Source organism: Triturus cristatus, chromosome 7, assembly GCF_964204655.1.
Source record: "Triturus cristatus chromosome 7, aTriCri1.1, whole genome shotgun sequence".
NCBI classification, from domain to species: domain Eukaryota; kingdom Metazoa; phylum Chordata; class Amphibia; order Caudata; family Salamandridae; genus Triturus; species Triturus cristatus.
The window spans coordinates 268,519,048-268,541,060 of NC_140590.1; the positions used below are offsets into that span (position 1 = coordinate 268,519,048).

A 22,013-nucleotide genomic window follows, 5' to 3' on the forward strand; every position below is an offset into this window, starting at 1 on the left:
CCACCACCACCACCACCACGTCCTCCACCACCACCACCACGTCCTCCACCACCACCACCACCACCACCACGTCCTCCACGTCCTCCACCACCACCACGTCCACCACCACCATCACGTCCACCACCACCATCACGTCCACCACGTCCACCACCTCGTCCTCCACCACCACCACGTCCACCACCTCCACCACCACCACCACCACGTCCACCGCGTCCTCCACCACCACCACTACCACCGCGTCCTCCACCACCACCACTACCACCACGTCCTCCACCACCACCACTACCACCACGTCCTCCACCACCACCACCACGTCCTCCACCACCACCACAACAACCACCACGTCCTCCACCACCACCACCACCGTGTCCTCCACCACCACCACCACCACCACGTCCTCCACCACCACCGCGTCCTCCACCACCACCACCACCACCACCACACCCTCCACCACCACCACCACTACCACCACGTCCTCCACCACTACCACCACTACCACCACGTCCTCCACCACCACCACCACTACCACCACGTCCTCCACCACCACCACCACGTCCTCCACCACCACCACCACGTCCTCCACCACCACCACCACCACCACCACGCCCTCCACCACCACCACCACGTCCTCCACCACCACCACCACGTCCTCCACCACCACCACCACCACCACGTCCACCACCACCACCACCACGTCCTCCACCACCACCACCACGTCCTCCACCACCACCACCACCACCACCACCACGTCCTCCACCACCACGTCCACAACCACCATCACGTCCACCACGTCCACCACCTCGTCCTCCACCACCACCACGTCCACCACCACCACGTCCACCACCTCCACCACCACGTCCACCGCGTCTTCCACCACCACCACCACCACGTCCTCCACCACCACCACAACCACCACGTCCTCCACCACCACCACAACCACCACGTCCTCCACCACCACCACAACCACGTCCTCCACCACCACGTCCTCCACCACCACCACCACCGCGTCCTCCACCACCACCACCGCCACCACCACCACCACCGCGTCCACCACCGCGTCCTCCACCACCACCACCGCGTCCTCCACCACCACCACCGCGTCCTCCACCACCACCACCGCGTCCTCCACCACCACCGCGTCCTCCACCACCACCGCGTCCTCCACCACCACCGCGTCCTCCACCACCACCGCGTCCTCCACCACCACCGCGTCCTCCACCACCACCGCGTCCTCCACCACCACCGCGTCCTCCACCACCACCGCGTCCTCCACCACCACCACCACCGCGTCCACCACCACCACCACCACCGCGTCGTCCACCACCACCACCACCACCACCACCACCGCGTCGTCCACCACCACCACCACCACCGCGTCCTCCACCACCACCACCACCGCGTCCTCCACCACCACCACCGCGTCCACCACCACCGCGTCCTCCACCACCACCACCACCGCGTCCTCCACAACGTCCTCCACCACCGCGTCCACCACCACCACCACCACCGCGTCCACCACCACCACCGCGTCCTCCACCACCACCACCACCACCGCGTCCTCCACCACCACCACCACCACCGCGTCCTCCACCACCACCACCACCACCGCGTCCACCACCACCACCGCGTCCTCCACCACGTCCTCCACCACCGCGTCCTCCACCACCACCGCGTCCTCCACCACCACCACCACCGCGTCCACCACCACCGCGTCCACCACCACCGCGTCCACCACCACCTCCACCACCGCGTCCTCCACCACCACCACCACCGCGTCCTCCACCACCACCACCACCGCGTCCTCCACCACCACCACCACCACCACCGCGTCCTCCACCACCACCACCACCGCGTCCTCCACCACCACCACCACCGCGTCCTCCACCACCACCACCGCGTCCTCCACCACCGCGTCCTCGTCCACCGCGTCCTCCACCACCACCACCACCGCGTCCTCCACCACCGCGTCCACCACCACCACCACCGCGTCCTCCACCACCACCACCACCGCGTCCACCACCACCGCGTCCACCACCACCGCGTCCACCACCACCTCCACCACCGCGTCCTCCACCACCACCGCGTCCTCCACCACCACCACCACCGCGTCCTCCACCACCACCACCACCGTGTCCTCCACCACCACCACCACCGCGTCCTCCACCACCACCACCGCGTCCACCACCACCGCGTCCTCCACCACCGCGTCCTCCACCACCGCGTCCTCCACCACCACCACCGCGTCCTCCACCACCACCACCGCGTCCTCCACCACCGCCACCGCGTCCTCCACCACCGCCACCACCGCGTCCTCCACCTCCGCGTCCTCCACCACCGCCACCGCGTCCTCCACCACCACCACCGCGTCCTCCACCACCGCGTCCTCCACCTCCACGTCCTCCACCACCGCCACCGCGTCCTCCACCACCGCGTCCTCCACCACCGCGTCCTCCGCGTCCTTCACCACCGCGTCCTCCACCACCACCACCACCACCGCGTCCTCCACCACCACCACCGCGTCCTCCACCTCCGCGTCCTCCACCTCCGCGTCCTCCACCACCGCGTCCTCCACCCCCTCCACCACCGCCTCCTCCACCACCGCCTCCTCCACCACCACCACCACCACCACCGCGTCCTCCACCACCACCACCACCACCACCGCGTCCACCACCACCACCACCACCACCGCGTCCTCCACCACCGCGTCCTCCACCACCACCGCGTCCTCCACCACCACCGCGTCCTCCACCACCACCGCGTCCTCCACCACCACCGCGTCCTCCACCACCACCGCGTCCTCCACCACCACCGCGTCCTCCACCACCACCGCGTCCTCCACCACCACCGCGTCCTCCACCACCACCGCGTCCTCCACCACCACCGCGTCCTCCACCACCACCACGTCCTCCACCACCACCACCACCGCGTCCTCCACCACCACCACCACCGCGTCCTCCACCACCACCACCACCGCGTCCTCCACCACCACCACCACCGCGTCCTCCACCACCACCACCACCTCCACCACCACCACCTCCACCTCCACCACCACCACCGCGTCCTCCACCACCACCACCGCGTCCTCCGCGTCCTCCACGTCCTCCACCACCGCGTCCTCCACCACCGCGTCCTCCACCACCGCGTCCTCCACCACCGCGTCCTCCACCACCGCGTCCTCCACCACCGCGTCCTCCACCACCACCACCACCGCATCCTCCACCACCGCGTCCTCCACCACCGCAACCACCACGTCCTCCACCACCACAACCACCACCACCACGTCCACCACCACCACCACGTCCACCACGTCCACCACCACCACCACCACCACCACCACCGCGTCCTCCACCACCACCACGTCCTCCACCACCACCACCGCGTCCTCCACCACCACCACCACCGCGTCCTCCACCACCACCACCACCGCGTCCTCCACCACCACCACCACCGCGTCCTCCACCACCACCGCGTCCTCCACCACCACCGCGTCCTCCACCACCACCACCGCGTCCTCCACCACCACCACCGCGTCCTCCACCACCACCACCGCGTCCTCCACCACCACCACCGCGTCCTCCACCACCGCGTCCTCCACCTCCACCACCACGTCCTCCACCACCACCACCGCGTCCTCCACCACCACCGCGTCCTCCACCACCACCACCACCGCGTCCTCCACCACCACCACCGCGTCCTCCACCACCACGTCCACCACCACCGCGTCCACCACCACCGCGTCCACCACCAAGTCCACCACCCATAACAGATAAAGTGTCACTGGAGGGCAGGTGTAACAGGAGTGTCAACCCTGGCTGTACATGGGACATTTAAGGATGCATTGGGTGCGAGAAGACGGGAATAGGGGCTAGAACTTCTTTAAGTTAAAGCCATTTGCTTTGCTATACAATACCATTAGCAAAGCAAATGGCTTTAACTTAATCAAAGGCGAGACCTATTGCATTTTCAATGCTTGTTTCAATTTGTTATAACATTAATATTTGAAATTGAGCACCAAGCACCAATTCATATAGGAAAATTGTGAAATGTAAAAGGAAATTGGGGAATAGGTAAATATGGAAGTGTGAGAAAGGCATACCATTTAAAGCCAGAATTGAGAAGGGATGCTACACAACTCACAAGCAAGAGAAGAACAAGACCAGAACATAGCACAGTAAAAAACATCTTTATTGTCGTTTGAATGGTGGAAATGTACTTTTCTGAAAAGATACATAGGTGAGATTGTACTTGAGCATAGCAGGAGGCAACTGTCAGTGAGTCAGCAAAAAGCTGAGACTGTCCAAGTTCAATCTGTGTTTCAAACGTGTGAAAATAATTCATTTGAAAATAAAAACACCAAACGCAAAAGTAACCGTCAATAAAAGTGCATACCTTACAAAAAAGATTTTAACTTAGTTAAGTGAGGGTAAGAGGGGACCTGCTGTAAAAGGAAACTGAATATGTGAAGGCCATTCTTTCCCTCAACTCCATTCCCCAGCCTCAAAGCAAGGAAGGAGAAGAGAGAACTATCAGAAGTATGAAAGTAAGTAGGAGAATCGTGACATATTCAAAGATAATCTATTATGAAACAGAACTCCAAACTTTGTGTTTAAGCTAGGGCCTTACTGAACAGTCCTGTAAAATTATCCCAACCATTAAATCACTGCTTGGATTCATTTTAATGAAGTCTGATGCATCATTGTGAATAATCAGTCAGGTTACCATGGCTGTACCTTTAGGACTTGAGGGAGTGTTTTCCAAAATGCACCGGGTCACTGCAGTAGAAAGGAGCAGATGGACTCCAAGAGGGTCTATATTACCTATGGGTTATATAAAAGACTGCAGTACACTAGAATTATTACAGTTTGCTCAAAATGTCACAGGAAGCACTTCAAAATGGCACCAAGCAGACCCACTAGCTACTTCATGATGGTTAGAAAGATAAGCTTAAGACGCAACAGAAAATGTGTATATCTAAATTAAATATGGGAACACAGTCAGCAAAAGCTTCAGGAGTAAAAACATTGCATCACAGAGGCAAAAGTCCACTTTAATTTGAGGTAGTCTGGCACCCAGGCCTGGAGAAAAGCCTCCACCATGGTGGGTGGAAAAAGGTTTAGAAGCGAGTATAGCAACGCACTGTGGACCAGCATACACAGTGGCACAAGAAAAAGCTCTGAGCTGATCACTGAAGATTCGGCACCACCTACAGAAGTCTGTGATACTGATTTTGCACCATAGATTTTCGAGATTAACTAAGACTTAATGGAAGCAATTTTGCTAACATTCGTAAAACAAGATTAAGAGCGGGTCTAGGCTGCTGAGAAACTTTCACAAACTGTAAAAAAAAAAAAGTGTTCATGTCTAAACTGGCCACACAGCAGCAGCAGATCTAGACCACTTACTAGCTTTCTCATGCTGCAAAACTGTAGCAAATTCTAAACTGGCCACACAACAGCAGTGTTACGACACATGACCTTTACAGCTCACACCGATGAGAACTTCTCAACAAACAATATAACCAAGTATAGATTTGAGGCGAAATACACTGATGACATCGAGCTTTGTTGTAGCCACCAAGAGTGATCACTTTTTTTGCCAAAGGAACAAGTTCATGATTAACCAGACCCTATATGTTTATGCTAAGTTTAGGTATAGCTCCTCCTGCACTTGATTCCTGGCAGTGAGACAGGAAAGTGGCAGATTTCCAACATAAACCGGCAGGGTTACTCCACAGAAAGATTTATTTCCAGGGGTTACTAAAGAATAAAGCAGGTTAAAAAACGTGATCTTATAAAAAAAGGCTACAAAGAAGCAGTTAAATCTATGAATATATAAATCACGTTCACTGGTGTTTTTCCTTCATAACGATGTAGTCGGGAACCAGTGTACAACGCTACTGGAGGCTCCTTTTCAAATAACTGAACGTATTCCCCGTAACTCGAGGCGCATTAAAGGCACTGGGTGAACTGGAGCAGTAGTCGCACACATGCACACAAAATCCTAGCATGAAAGCACAATAGGATCCATGCAGTCACACACAAACACATTTCACACGGGCATTAAATGAACACAGGCATGAAGATCAGGAAGGCAGATGTACAAATACAGACCAAAACAGAGACAGAAAAAAAATGAAGACATATTAAGACAGAGGAACGAGACTATTGTACATATGTTCAGGTGTGTTAGTCAACTGATGCAGGAAGATAGGCATTGTAGCAGAAAATAGAGGAATGAATGCATGTACCAAGATACAGACATCCATGCTTAGTTATGTGTACTAACAGACAAACACAAATTCTCAGGAGATGCAATGTAGAAGCAAATTCGCTCTCCAATTATCTTCCGGATGCCAAGGACTGCTCCCTTTAGTCCAATCAGAATACTGTGAAGTGGGACTTCTGTTTGGCCATCAGGAGGAATCCCTATCAACAGAATATGTGTTGTACCACTCATCAATGTGCACTCTAGTTCAATCTGCTGGTAAAAGTGGGCTTCATATAACTCCACTCTATGGAGTACTTGAAGCCCTTGTTCTCACTCTAAGGCTGTGAGACTCCATGCTCCTTGACCACTACAGGCAACTGGAGGCACTTGTGCAGAGCTTCCAGCTAAAATAACATTAGAACGGTAAGCTCTGCTGAATGTTTAGGACAGCTTGCCTGTGTCTGCATTTTAGGGCTCACACCACCAATCTTAGGGTCATACCAGGGGCTGGCAATCTTTGCCAGTTTAATATGCCTATGAAGATTATTTCAGTCTGTCCCCGCTTCTTTACATCTATAATAAAAAGCTGTGTAAATATGCTTTCAGTTTCCCCGGAAATCTGGAACTCCTGTCTGACATGCCTCAAGACGAGATTGCTTCTGACAGTGCTTTTCCTAGAGCTAGCTTAGCGTGCGAATTTACTTTACAGTCTTCATGTTAAATTACTGCATATACAGCAATTATGAAACACACATGCTGTTATGGCTGCTTTACTCGTGAACCTACCCCAAACCAGCACCCCGATATTTAAGTCTCTAGCACTATACAAAACACTAGGCAGTGCACTGACAAAGAACCCGAAACAAATGCAGTAAAATAAGAAAATCAAAACTACCACCCAAACACACGGCCAGAGAGGGAAATAAACAGAAAGACATAAAAGGCACGGGGAGCTACAGACCGGTAGATACACAAGCATACGTGCAGACACACACAGGCGAGCAAAAAGGCAATCAAACCAAAGTCTAAAAGTTACAGCTAAACAAACTGGCTCCAGGCAGTCACGCAATGAATTCATGTAGACGCAGTTCAGCAGAGGTTCAATGGCAGAATACTTGGAAGGCTGGAGAAGTTGTACTTGCAAGAGCCACTGAGCATCAGCGGAGGGGTCACGTTCTGAAAATACCCCAAGGAATGACTTCTTTAAGGATCTTCATTTATAAAGATTTCTCCGATAAGTCTTGGTTTGAATGTTCTTATCACGGTTACAAACCGGCCAATACAACAGCACAAAGAGTTTGGAAGGCAGGGCTCCTTTTCGAGTCATAAGTGCTGCCAAGGAGAGAGGCCACAGAGAATACAAATGTCCCCTTGATGGGCCCAAGAAGTACCTTACTTGAGCAGGTGAAAAAAGGAAGCAGCCAATGGCCACACCACCACCAATACATGCAAACGACGAATGGACACTGTGGGGGCAGTAGTATCACAGTGCATTAGGAGAGCATGAAATTAAGGTACCACCTTTCTTCTGCATCCTACTTCTCAGATCTGTGTAAGGAAGGTAAAAACCTGGAAGGACAAAGCGTGCCAGTGCAAATAGCAGCCTTTCACAGTGAAACCTTTGTATTTTGATGGGGCCAACATTCCCAGAAGGTCATATGGCGTTTCCCGGCGCAGCATGTACAACTCAAGGCCCCACATGCAAGAGGTTCACATACAATAAAAAGTAGCTCAGTGCTCTCTATTGAAGCCATTTAAAGGCTAGTGGTACTGGAGCCACGATTGGCGAGGTGAGTGGTACAGGAACCCGTAGAGTTACATGCTCAACTGGCGCACATAAGGCCCTTAGATGTGAATGAATTCACCTCTTCTAGTCAGGAAAGGAATGCAAGAACTCCTGGGTGGAGAGTATATCTTTTGATACTGAATAAGTAACCTGCAAGGCGGACTACAAGGGAGTGACGCACTTCTTGCCCAGGAACTCCCTCAAGTGATGCTGACCACATCTTAGACCTCAGTTAAGCATTAGGGAAAAACTGTATCCACTGCATTTCTGCTACTTGTTGGAGAAACATAGTACAATCTCGGTTTTACACTCTCCAGTCATACAGTGCAGCTACAGTCTTGCTGGGAGGGGGGACACGTCAATAAGCATCAGAATCTCAGAATCCATTATTGGTTGCACTAAATCAAACTAGAGCGCTTTTAGAATGGGTGTCACAAGACATCAAACCCAGAACAGTGTAATCTGTTGAGAGGTTCTAGATTAACACTACCAGAAACTACCATTCAGAACCAAGGTCCCTTTAGTAATTCACTACTAACCTACCAAAAGGTACAGACATCTGATCTAACAAGGGAATTTACTAAATAAACTTGGTTTACAGTGTGGTACTGTGTGCTGGATTCCCAGACTCCGGCAGGTCAAACCACATACATCTAGGTCACTGCCTCAGATATCCAGGGGATGGGATCTGGAGAAGGAACCAGTCAACCATCTGTGGCAGAAGGTGGAATATTTTACAAGTTCAGGCCTTGCAGGTGATACATACTGGCTATGGTTGTGAAGAATTCGGTTTTAGAAAGTACAGCTAACTCTTGCCATCAAACATACAAGCATAGCTTATCTGCATCTTGGGGTATGCAACCTGTCAAACTTTAAAACCTAAGACGGGAGGTCATTCATCACTAATCTGATCATTCAAGCTCATTCCTAAAACAAGAGCTATGTCCCAGAGACAGACTCGAGTTAGACAGATAAACATTACTCAGTTCACCAGACCTTGCAGTTTGAAGACAGACTAGCTTTTTTCAGGTTACACAGATATCACAGACTTTTTCTCTGAAAGTAAGTGCCATCCTTAAGGCTATACAACTTGCAAACTGATGCCTCAAGCAGAAGAACTATCCCTCAAGTTACAAAGATCAACACGACTCCTGTTTCAGCCAGTAGAGTTATCCCTGAGAACAGAATCATTGCTTTACATAACGGAATTTCACAAGTGCCACAAAGCATACGGTACAATAGTGCGGATGACCCTTCCTCCCAAAAATTTTTTCTCTCCCTTTCCCCCCACCTTAGCACGCACTCCTGGGCCTGGAATTTGGCTCAGTGACCACATCAATTCACATGAACAGAAATGGTTTGCCTCGGTCTTTCATTCAGCTGAGTGGCCAGGTTGATGCACCGGAAGGGGATGCAGACAGCCCTATTAAGATTCAAGTTTCAAGAAAAGGATTTGTTCAAGTAAACCAATTGAAACAGTAATTAAAAAACAAAAATGTCTTTCATATTTTCTTCTTAAAAAAGGCACAAGGAATTTGTGTAAAAGTATGAAGAATTCACAGGGCCATTTGCAATTGATGAACAGAAGTGCCCGATCAGCACAGTCCGGCATTAGCAAAGGAAGCTCAGCGTCCACTTTGGGATGTGCTAGGTTAATGCTTTCACACAATCCTAAGAAAACTTCCAGATGGTGAGGGAGGCCGTCAATACTCCAGCTACAAAGATGCCAATGGTCTGCCACGTTGGTGTACCAAACAGACTCTCCTGCAAAAAAAAAAAAAAAAAAAGATAGCCAACCTTAAAACCAGGAGACCCATGTAATGCCACATGCATGCATTTCAAACTACCAATGAGAACAAAGACTGCAAAACTAAGCGGAGGGATATACAGTCAGACCAACGCTTGCTAACACCCCGCTCCAAAATAATCTACAGGACACAATGTAAAAGAAAAGCGACAAATCAAAAATAAAAAGCATGCATAAGATACCAATGGAAACTACCAGTCAAAACAGCAACAGCAAGGGGTATAGTAGGGAAACAACAAAGCATGCATGGGATAAAGTAGAAATGAAAGCCCTTGCATGGTGCAGACCACTGGGCCACCCCGCCTTTTGCAAGTTCAACTTCTGAATCTGTATTTAATTTATTTCCCCAGAGGATTTTACATCTCTGAAAACTCTGTAAATGCTCTGTTTTGGTTTGGGTTACTCTACCAGCATCAGAGAAAAAAGCTGAATAAGAATTGGGTGCACTCAGAATGTACCCTCACCCACATAGAAAGGTGACTACTGTCTCCTTATCAGGCTACAGTGAGAATAATGGTTGTGGTGGCACAGATGTTTACACATGTACCCTTAGAGACAATCTATTGACCTCTGAACTAAGATCAATTCCGGTTCCATTATCTGAGGCCTTGACTTCCCCGAATGTAAATGTGGTTTTGCTGATGTGTACTATGCTAAGCACCACTAAGTGGTGCACAGAAAGCAAGGAAGTTCAGAGAAGCACCTCTCCCTATGCTTCTTTGGATGACTTTAATACTGGGTTTTAGAAATTTAAGGCCATCACCACTCTCCTGCCCCATTCCAGACCTCTAGCTAGGCCTGAATGAGCTGCACACAAAACCACTGGCACAACTGTCCAATGACTTGTGGTTCCTGAGTTATAACCAATTGACCAGTTAGTTCTTGTTTAGATACAGACTGTTGCACCACTTGTTCCAAGTGAGAGGTTACCAGTCTAGTGGGTGATCAGGCAACAAAGGAGAAAGAGGACCACAGCTAGCAGTTCGAGACACAGGCCCCTGATAGTTTTAGGCAGCCTTGAATTGCACTTTATTTCCTAGATACTCCTTGGCACCTTGAACTTTATAGATGACCATTTGGAGACAAAAAAAGTCCGCTATACTTAGTACTGCAGCCTTCCGTTAAAGTCCCTGTCCGTGAACCTTGTCCCCAGAATAACGGACACTACAGAGACCAGAGATGCTGTTGAATGATCTTTCCAAACATTTGTTCTCATTTGCAGAGAGTTGGGATTCCAAGTTCATTTCTAAAAATAGGTTATTGGGTTTTGGGGTGGGAGCTGCAATATTAATTTCGACCATCGAGCTATCCTTTAATCCACAGCAAGGAAGAAAATAAGACAATGGGCATCTTCTGGCACCTGAACTGTATGACCAGACAGTGGGAGGACAAATGATGTACACCCTGCAAGATGTGAGTAAATGGAAGTTTGCAGTCATCATGTTCCCTCCCTGTAGGATAAGAATGTCATACATGTTAACCTGAGTATAGCCCTATACTATCGAAGTACTATAAACTTATTTTTTTTGTATTTCAGTCCTCGTTTTACTGCATGGTTTGCTTGATCTATACATTTTCATACATCTATAACGAACTGGACACGGAGTGTATGGTGTACAGGGAGCAAACCTGTTCTGCTCAACATTGCTCCACTAGAAGTAAAAATAACCATAGCCATACAGTTGGAATGAAACAGTACCCGATGTCTTGAGGAATCAACGGTAAAGGACCATATTAATTATTGCCCAGAAACTACATAATTCCACGGGACTCAGATTGGGCCTCACACATATGCCAAAAGAAAACAACTAATCAGAATAAAAAATGGATGGGATGCCAAAAAGACACTCCTAACTAGCAGACAAACCAAGAGAAGGGAAACCTACAAATCAGATTAGAGAATGCAAGAGAAAACAATCTCCTAGGGCAAAGCACGCAGAAACAGGTAATCAGAACAATGATTTTATAGGATGCCCCAAGAGAAAGGAAAATGCTACTTACCAGTATGCATCTGTTCTTTGCATGTAGAGCTGCAGTATATCATATATTTGCATAGATCGCCATCTGGTGCTGTGCTCGGATGCTTGCACCTTGTTGTCTTGGAAGATGTCTTTTGTAGTCACGAGATAGGTGACTGCTCCCTTAGACGATAGTGTGCATGAGCATCGACTCCATCCTCAGATTGTTTTTCGCCATGATGGGAAATGATGGAGTTTGTAAGAAATAAAATAGATGTCCATGTGAATGTATCTAAGTAAGATAACACTGGAACAGATATAGGTCCTTGGGAGGCGGGTGGGCGTATGATATTCTGCAGCTCTACATGCCAAGAACAGATGAATACTGGTAAGTAGCATTTTCTGTTCGAGGCATATGAGCTGCAGAATTCATACTTTTGCATAGACTGTATAGCAGTGTCTCCCTTAGCGGTGATCACCTATATCTGTTGCAGTGGTTTGGAAAAGAGTCTTAAGAACAGCTTGGCCCACAAAAGCCTGTTGCTTGGCCCACAAAAGCCTGTTGCTTCGCCTGCACGTCTACACAATAGTGTTTGGTGAAGGTGTGTGTGGTAGACCATGTCGCTGCCTTACAAATGTCTTCTAGGGGAATGTTCCCTAAGAATGCCATGGAAGCCCCTAGTTTGCGGTTTGAGTGTGCTCTAGGGGGAATTGTTAATGTGCGTTTTGCCTCCTGGTAGCATATTTGAATGCATTTGACTATTCACCTGGCAATTCCAGCTTTGGAGATGGTTTTTTTTTTTATGTGTTGGAGAGAAAGCTACAAACAGTTGGTTTGCCTTTCTAAAATGTTTAGTCCGGTCAATGTAATAAAGTATAGCTGTTTTGACGTCTTGTGTGTGAACAGCTCTCTGCTACGGAATCTGGGTTTTGAAAAAACACTGGCAACTATGCTTTTCATCTTAATCAATTTGTAGAGATTAATTTGGGAAGGAATTTTGGATTGGTTCTAAGAACCACTTTGTTAAGATGTATTTGTAAGAATGGTTCTTGTATGGTTAAAGCCTGGATCACACTTACTCTCCTGAGAGAGGTGATTGCGACAAGGAAAGCTACTTTCCATGTAAGGACCTGCAGTTCGCATTTGTGTAGAGGTTCAAATGGAGGACCCTTGAGCCTAGTAAGGTCAATGTTTAGATTCCACACCGGAGACGGTGGCAGTGTGGGAGGAATTATCCTTTTAAGGCCTTCCATAAAAGCATTGATGGCAGGTACTCTGAACACCGACATGTCTGTTTTGCAGGTAAGCGGCAAGGGCAGCCAGATGTAATCTTATGGATGAGTATGCTAGATTACATCTTTGTAGATGCAGTAAATAGCAAATGATGTTCTGAATTGAAGCATCTAGGAGGGTCAATCTTTTTGTGATTGCAGTGAATGATGAATCGTTTCTATTTGGCTGCATAGCAAGCTCTAGTAGTAGAGCGTCTGGCTTCTTTGATAATGTTCATACAGTCCGGTGGGAGGTTAAGGTAACCAAACTCTAGGACTTCAGGAGCCAGATTGCTAGATTCAGTTGTGCTGGATCTGGGTGCCTTATCTCTCCATGCTTCTGCGTTAGCAGTTTTGGGGAGAGATGTCGTTTTTGGTGTGGAACTACTGAGAGTTCGAGGAGTGTTGTGAACCATGGTTGCCTTGCCCATGTGGGAGCAACTAGGATCATCTTGAGAAACGGTTGCTTGAGCCTGCGTACTACTAGCGGAATGAGTGGGAGTGGCGGAAAAGCGTATGCAAATCTGCCTGACCAGTTCATCCATATCGCATTGCCCTTGGACAACGGGTGTGGAAACCTGGCGGCGAAGGTTGGGCATTTTGCGTTTGTATGTGTGGCGAACAGATCTATGTCTGGGTGGCCCCACATGTGAAAAAATGGTCAAAGAACTTGAGGATGAAGTTACCATTCGTGGATCTGCTGTGTCTGATGACTTAGGAGATCCGCTACCCGATTGTGCACTCCTGGAAGATGTTCTGCCAGAAGATATACATTTTGTGGAATGGCCCATCTCCATATGCTTTGTGCTAGCTGAGATAGCTGCAACGAGCGTGTTCCTCCTTGTTTTTGTATGCAATACATTGCTGTCATATTGTCAATGCAGACCAGGACAGTCTTGTTGAGGAGATGTGCCTGAAACGACTTTAACGCTAGAAATATTGCTAGTAATTCTAGGTGATTGATGTGGAGCACTTTTTGTTGAGTGAGCCACTTGCCCTGAATTATGTGGTTTAGGAGATGGGCTCCCCAGCCGGTGAGTGATGCGTCCACTGTTAGCATTATCTGTGGAATTGGCTCTAGGAACGGCCACCTGCTAGAAAGGTTGTGTGTGTTCCACCACTGCAGAGAGCGATGTGTGCAGCTGTCCACCAACACCAGATCTGTAAGTTGACCTTAAGCCTGATTCCACTGATGTGCTAAGCCTTCTTTTAAGGGGCGCATCTGAAGTCTTGTGTGAGGTACTATGTGAATGCAAGAGGCCCTCATTCCTATGAGCTGCGTAAACACTCGAGCTAGAAGGGAGTGTTTGGGTTTAAATATTGTGATGAGGATTTGCATACTGGCTATCCCGGCTGGATTGGGGTATGCTAGAGCTTTGGAAGTGTCTATCGTGGCCCCTAGATACTGATGTAGGTAGGAGGGCTGTAGATGTGACTTGGCGTGGTTGATTGTGAACCTCAAGAGGTGTAACAGTAGAATTGTTTGGTGAGTGTGATGAACACACTGACTGTGTGACTTGGCTTTTATCAGCCAGTTGTCCAAGTATGGAAACACATGGATCTGCGGTCTTTGCAAGTGTGCAGCTACTACCACGAGACACTTTGTAAATCCCCCGGGTGCTGTGGTTACTCTGAATGGGAGAACCTTGAACTGATAGTGTTGGCCGTCCACTGTGAATCTTAGATATTTCCTGTGAGCAGTGTGTATGGGAATATGGATGTAGGCGTCCTTGAGATCTAATGTGGCAAGGAAGTCGCCTTGTTGAAGCAGTGGAAGGACTTTAAGAGTGATCATGTGAAAGTGATCTGACTGTATGTAGAAATTGAGAGGTCTGAGGTCCAGTATCGGTCTGAGAGTACCGTCCTTTTTGGGGATTAGAAAATATAGAGAGTAAACTCCTGTCCCTTGATGCTCTAGGGGAACTGGTTCTATTGCATGCTTTTGAAGCAGTGAGAGAACTTCCTGTTTGAGGAGCCTTAGATGTTCTGTGGACATAGGACGTTCTTTGGGCGGTATGTTGGGGGGAATTGCAGTAAGTTCCAGGCAGTAACCATACTGGATAATTTGTCTTACCCACTTGTCTGTAGTGAAGGCATTCCAGACAGGTAGGAACTGCGAGTCTCCCTCCGACCGGAGTGGAATGGTCTGGAGGTAGTGGAGGGAAGTCACTGTTTGTTAGTGGGGGAGGTGCGAGTATGGTTACCTTGGCCTCTCCCTTTGTTATTTCCTCTGTACCCACCTTTGAAATATCCATTGATGGGGGGATGTTTGTGTGGGACTTTTGTAGGAGGAGGAAGCAGTGTCTGTACTGACGTTCTTGGATGCGCCCCTATTAAAGGAGCGATGAAAGGAGCCTCGTGTAGATGAGACTGTAATGCTCCCATAGATTTTGCAGTCTGTCTTTTTTCATTTTCTCTAAGGTTGTGTTTACATCTGGGCCAAAAAGTTGTTCCCGATTGGATAGCGGATTTAGGATAGTAGACTGCCCTTCTTGTTTGAACCCAGAAATGCGCAACCATGCATGCCTTCGTAATAACACACTAGTGTTGATTGATTTAGATGCAATGTCTGCTGCATCGAGGGCACATTTAATGGATGCGTTTGTTATTAACTTTCCCACCTGAATCAAATCGTTGGCTTTGGCCTTGTATTGGTCAGGCAAATACTGCATTAGGCCCTCAAGCTCGTCTTACTGAGCCCTATCGTATCTGGCAAGTAATGCGTGTGCATTAGCTATCCTCCAGTAATTAGCTGCTTGGGAGGCAACTCATTTGCCTGAAGCGTCTAACAATTTTGACTCTTTGTCTGGAGGTGGAGCATCACCGGAGGTCTGTGAGTTGGCCCGCTTCATAGCATTGGTCACTACCAGGGAATCAAATGAGAGTTGGCCTTTAATGTAGGTGGGATCATTATGGGCGGGTTTATATTTTTTATCAATCCGAGGATTGAGAATCCTGGTCCTGACAGGGTCTTTGAAGATGTCTGGAGCATGTTTGATGACACCTTTCCTCATGGGTAATATTTGTACGGTCCTTTGTGACTGCAAAAGTGTCTACGAGGAAGTCTTCCTCTGTGGGGTCTGAATGCATTTGCACACCATGATATTGGGCAACCCTATCAAGGAGCGGACTAAAGCAAAATGTCATCTGGGGGAGATGGCCTGGTTGGGTATGCCTCTGGATCAGGAAGGTCTGGAAGATCTACAGCAGGGGTCATTGTAGTCGTCCCATGTGTCCTGTTGTATGTCAGGGTCATCATCAGGATTGTTGAAAGGGTCATTATTTCCACCCCCGCTCCCTAGGTCATCATCATCCTGTGGTGGTGAGTATGGAGGAAGTATAGGAGACTTAGCAGGAGAGAAAGGTTTAGTAGGAAGAACAGAAGAAGAGGGTCTTAATGGTGAAGTTGTACAGTCCTTTTTCTTCACAGGCACCTCAGGAATGTGTGGGGTGTACAATTTTATCTTGTTCGTGGGGATACTGACAATATGACCTGTTTTAGGGTCCACATGAAGTGTTTTTTGTTTCGGATCGATGGGATCTGGCAGAAACAGTTCTTCCTCGTTGGCGTGTGCTTTCGGCAACAATTTTTTCGGTTCCGAACGTGGTTTAGATTTCGGTTCTGGAGCCTTTGAAGGGGTTTTTGGGTCCTTCGACTCCGGTGTCGAGTCTGAAATCTTTCGAGGTGTCTTCGGATCCGAGGTCTTTTGTTCTTTTGATGCCGAAGTGCTTGGCGCCGAGGGCTTTTTGGAGACCGCAGGGCATGTGCCCGCTTTCGGCGCTGACAAAGTTTTTGTGGCACAGACGTGTGGCTTGCTCGGTCCCAAGCCACCGGAAGGCTTTTCCTTTGTCTTCGGTGCAGGGCCCAGAGGTGGGGATTCTGAAGTCTTTTGGTCGCGACTAAGGCCTTCAGGCAAAGTCTTGACCGGAGCCTTCTTTCTTTCGGGTAGGGTTGGGGCAGGGGCAGTTGTACTCACTCGTTGACCTAGAGTGATGTGGTCATCGGAGTCATCTGCTTTGGATAAGATGTCGAGATCCTCCGAATCTTCTGCCTCTGGAACGACGGGGCCTTCATTGAAGAGGTCTTCTGGCACCAGTGCAGCCTGTTGCGCCATAACATGTCGTCGAGCCCGGCGATCACGAATAGTCTTCTTGGACCGGAAGGAGGCGCAGGCTTGGCAATTTTTCTTTTTGTGCTCGGGCGAGAGACAAATGTTGCAGACCTTGTGTTGGTCGCTGTGTGGGGCCGAATGGAGTCCTTTCCATTAGCTGTAGGCCCGACTGGAATCGATAGGCCCAGTGGCCCACGTCGACAACCGGAATGGAGTATTTGAGTTAGTGTGTCGAAAGGCACGCGAACAAGAATATAGTCGAGTTTGCGTGTCGAAATGGTTTGGAAAACACGGACCCGAACCACTGAAGTTACATCCAAACCCGATGGCGGAAAAAACAATCTGAGGATGGAGTCGATGCGCAGTATCGTCCAAGGGAGGAGTCACCCATCTCGTGACTACAAAATACTTTTCCAAGACAACAACAAGGTGCAAGCATCCGAGCCCAGAACCAGATGGCGATCTAAGCAAAAGTATGAATTCTGCAGTTCATGTGTCTCGAACATATAATTTTTAACAAGTCATAAAATCAAAGCAAAAGAAACATTAAAAACAAAGCATGCTTGAGAGGATTTGGGAAATAGACCATTCACAAAAAAAGCATGCGTGCGATGCGGAGAGAAAATAATTAGTCAGAACAAATAAAGCATATTATTCTACAGAAAACAAACAGGCCACAAAAAGCACAGTATTATAAAGGCAAATAATCAAATAAAAGAATGTATACATCAGAGAATAACAAACTGATTATGCCACAAGCAAAGAAAGACAAGAGTAACTCACCCATCCTCCCTGATCCCGAATCCACTGTAGCAAGTTATCTCGTAGATAATCCATGGTCCAGTTGAAAATAGTGCGGATCAGCTCTGGAACATTGGAGAGGAGAGCCTACGGAAAAATGGAATGAGACAGAGAGGAATGCGTAACTGTTCAGGGTACATTGCACACCAGAGGCTGGCGTTATGCATAAATCACAGGAGCCAATAGTACAACATGGCGCCAGGCATTCTCCACAGCGAGCCCACTTTAAAACACAGGGAGGCAGTCTTGAGGTAAAACAGCATCATTTTTACCACATAATTTTGGAAAAATTACACAGAATATGTAAATTTCATTTAGATGGGGTTGTACGAGTGAATATTGTATGCAAGGTATGCTCCTGCATACACAAGACGTATTAAGTACCTGCTCAATATACTGGACAGACGTGCATTATGGTTTCTAGTCAAAGTGTAAGCAACAACAACAAAAAATATATATGCAAAGCCCAATGTGCCAAAAAATGGAGATACTGGATGTGGGGACCACAATCTCAGAGTAAGAGTAAACAGATTACTACCTGAAGATCTTAGACACCGAATGGGAATATAATTCTTAACCTTTTCTTGCAGAAATTCAAGCCCCAATTTTAGAAATCTCAGAGCAGTAGATGTACAGATTTTTAAAGTAATTCGCTCTGTCACAGGTCGTCAATGTAATGATGTCCTGTAAAGAGTGATATGTGCCTATTTCAGGAGACTGTAGAGTAATCTAATGGGTGCAGGTTTATATTCAAGCTACTCTTAGGAGTGTTTAAAGAAAGCCAAAATAAAACGCAGTGTAGTAATCCAGCCTTGATAAAATCACCACTTTAATAATAAGAGATTAGGTCTAGGTAAGCAGTGACCTTTCTCAAAACTTTAAAATGAAAGACAATTTTGTTAATTTGCCGTGCTACACTAAATTGGTCATCCAACTGGAACCCCAGAATACAAACGTTTTACTGTTTTTTGTGCCCACCTCAAATTCAGCCCACCAATTGTCACATATTTAGGAGACTTGATTTACCAACTATAAGAATCTCTACAGTTTCTGCTTTGACTTTTAGAAAATTGGCTGACATCCATGATATAGCAAGGTCAGGGAGGAGCAAAAGATTTCTCAATTTGACAATATGGATTTGTCTAGGCTTGCCATCATCAGAGTTTCATTGGAATACATTGTGAAGCTGAATGTTCTAATCAGTCTTGCCAAGGAAAACATGTGAATGCTGAATAATGCACAGCACAATGAAGAGCCATCAGGTAATGTCTTGAAATTGGTGCCAAAGTGTGCTGCAGAGCTCGGTGGCCTATAAACAAGTATAAAGAGAATATCTGTTAAACCTAATAATTCAGATTGAGCAAAGGTATTCATATTAATGGTGCCCTATGATCTTGCTTAAAAACACTAAGCCTTGGGGGCGTGGCTAGTCAACACCCAAGGTGGCCGCACTTGCTTAGAGCTCGGATTGCCATCGGAATAATCTTTCCCCTATATCCGCTACAATCATCCGGTGAGCCAGCTGCAAGTGCTGACTGGGAGCCCATTGCGCTCAGGAGTCACGCGGTCCATCAGCAGAGAGAACGCGACAGCCCCAGTCCAGGTTATCGGCTCCGTAGCTGTGTGCCCGAAGGAGGCAGAGTTCCGACAGCAACACTGCCCAGCGCCCAACGACGGCACTCCAGCTGCATTGAAGCGGGCCTGTAGGCCCTGGTGGATGTTCTAACCTCTCTCAGGCCTGACACATACCTTGGCCCCTGCCGTGTCCTTGCCGCTCATCTCCCACAGGCATCCATTGGGCTACTAGTCACCAGCGGTTGTTGCGACATGCCGGATGGGCTCCGGTACACGTCGACATCAGAGCGTCCCGGGCACCTCTGGCCCGATTCCTGTTTTGCGGCAGTGAGTGGAGGGGTGCCAGACTTTGCACCCCCTGCTTTGGTGCATCATCCAACCGTGTGCACGCGTCTGGGGAAATTGGCCTTCCTTCGCCCTGACGGCCAGCGCTGCAGCTTACTACTGCGCTCCTCCACCATGGTGGATGATAGGCCGCGGTGAGGTCTTATTGCTGCTGTAAACTGGTGGGTGCGCGATAAGGAATTGTTGCTGGCAGGACCCCCACGATCCACATCAGCTGCTGGACGCACCGCAGGTCGGGGTGCTGACTGGGGGACTACAATCTTTATCAAAGGCCCCAGACCACTGCAGTATCGTAGACCGGTGGTGCAGGTAGAGAACTCTGGGCATGAATGAAGCTTTGCAAGTGTGAGAGACTGTAGCACTGAAGTTACACGCTGTTTCCTGGGGCCCCTGTTGAAGTGGAACAAAGCACGTATTTGGGGGCGTAGCACGGTTCATCTGTACTTTCTCCTGGCTACATCCGTCCCAGATGTCTCCACCCCACCTACCCCTAACACCGGAGGTCTCAATTCTACTTTTGGATTACGACGCAATGGACACAGCTAAAGGTTCCAGACAGACCCACCAATTGAAATTAGCAAAATGTGCTCATACTAAGTCGGACGCTGCTGAAGAGAGGCCCGGCTATCCTGAAGCGTAGCAATGAATCGATGAAGGGGTACGACGCTAGTGGACGTCATGGAAGCTATTCAGGGAGTCCGCTCAGTGCTGGAGCAAAAAGATCGATACGGTGATTGTTGGTTAATCGATTACAGGCCCAAACATCAGACCTTGAGGCGAAACTGGAGGATTATGAGGGACGAGCATGCAGAAATAACGTGTGAATGTTGGGGGTTCCAGAGAGGGCTGAGGGGGCAAGCCCCATATCTTTTTGTAGAGGACTTAATTCAAAACCACCTACAACCTTGATCCCTCTCACAATACTTCTCGTTGGAGCGGGCTCAGAGTACCTGGGGGGGCCCCCCCAAGCCTGGTGCTCCTCCGCGTCCCATCCTGGCCAGGATACTCAACTTCCGCGACATGGATATCATCCTACAGATGGCAAGGATGGCCCCACCGCTCAAATTCGAGAACTCTACCGTTACATTCTTTCCTGATTTCACCTACAAGGTACAACAAAAACGTAGATCCTTTCTGGAAGTGAAACAGGCCCTCCGTGATCAAAACTTGAAGTATGGGATGCTCTTCCCGGCTAAGCTGCGGGTGCAAGCAGAGGGGAAATTGTTGTTTTTCCAGACTCCGGAGGAATCCTGGGAGTTGCTGGAAGGCTGGCGCTCCTCTGGTGAGAAGAGGCTTTCCTCCCCCAGTCGGCTGCAGAGTCAGGACAGCCATTTCGAAAGGGTCGATCGAGGTGAAGGCGCTTGATTGCAGATGGGTCTGGTCCCATAGCTGTGACTCGTCCCATTTCTTATGGTCAGCAGAATCCATCGCTATACAGCAGTGACTATGAATATCGACTGGCCCCAAGAGTGCAGAGTTGACTATACTGTGTGAAATAATGTTAGTGATCTGTATCTTTTTTTTTAATGCACCCATTGAACAGTTGGGCAAGTTCATGTACCAGGCACATCGCTCCTAGCTATTGTTGGGGGTGGGACTGCCAATTGGGGCTATTTGGGTTCCTTGTTCGGTAGGGTATACTGCCACTAGCATTATATACGCTGGGCTCACGTAATAGTTATCATGGGGGAATGAGGTAATACTCTTGGGCAGTTCAGCTGTGTAGCGTTCCCCTACACTTCGTACATTTGTTTTGGGTTTACAGGCACCCTGCAAAATTGGGGGGTGGGCAGTTCTACGTCCACTTTGCAGGGAGGCAGGGTGGGGGTGGGTTTCAGGGTGTTTCACCGGGTTTTGTTATTACATGTGTGTTCAGTGCAGTCAAGTGGATGGTGCTCCCTTGATTGCATTCAGGGTGGTCAGTAATGAAATTAGTTTCCTGCTGCCCACATATGCATTGTTCCACATGCTAACATTTACCGGGGGGGGGGGGGGGGAAAGTGTGTCAAACCGACATTGTTTATTTGTTGTCCTTCGTGAAGAAGGGCCCCTCGCCCCCAGTGTGAATGAGTGTTGATCAGGATGCGGCTCAACTTTTGGGCCGCCTTAAATTAATCTCTTGGAATGTGAATGGTTTGGGTGACCGTATC

The 22,013-nt window shown here is 49.0% G+C and overlaps 2 protein-coding genes across 2 annotated transcripts in view; one reads left to right on the forward strand and one right to left on the reverse strand.

Annotated features, from left to right (window-relative positions):
* Positions 1–6,928, forward strand: part of LOC146809382 (uncharacterized) — a gene marked incomplete at its 5' end in the record, with an annotated part of 9,926 nt that extends 2,998 nt beyond the window's left edge. The window contains one exon of the mRNA XM_085614863.1: positions 6,814–6,928. Coding sequence (XP_085470989.1) covers positions 6,814–6,928 — 115 coding nt within the window. The remainder of the gene's footprint in view (positions 1–6,813) is intronic.
* The window catches only part of LOC146809383 (apoptosis regulator BAX-like), a 129,283-nt gene continuing 111,434 nt past the window's right edge, over positions 4,165–22,013 (reverse strand). Inside the window, exons 5-6 of the mRNA XM_085616197.1 lie at positions 17,926–18,030; positions 4,165–9,757 (exon numbers count right to left, since the gene is read on the reverse strand). Of these exons, the coding sequence (XP_085472323.1) occupies positions 9,665–9,757; positions 17,926–18,030 (198 nt within the window). The 3' untranslated portion in view covers positions 4,165–9,664. The remainder of the gene's footprint in view (positions 9,758–17,925; positions 18,031–22,013) is intronic.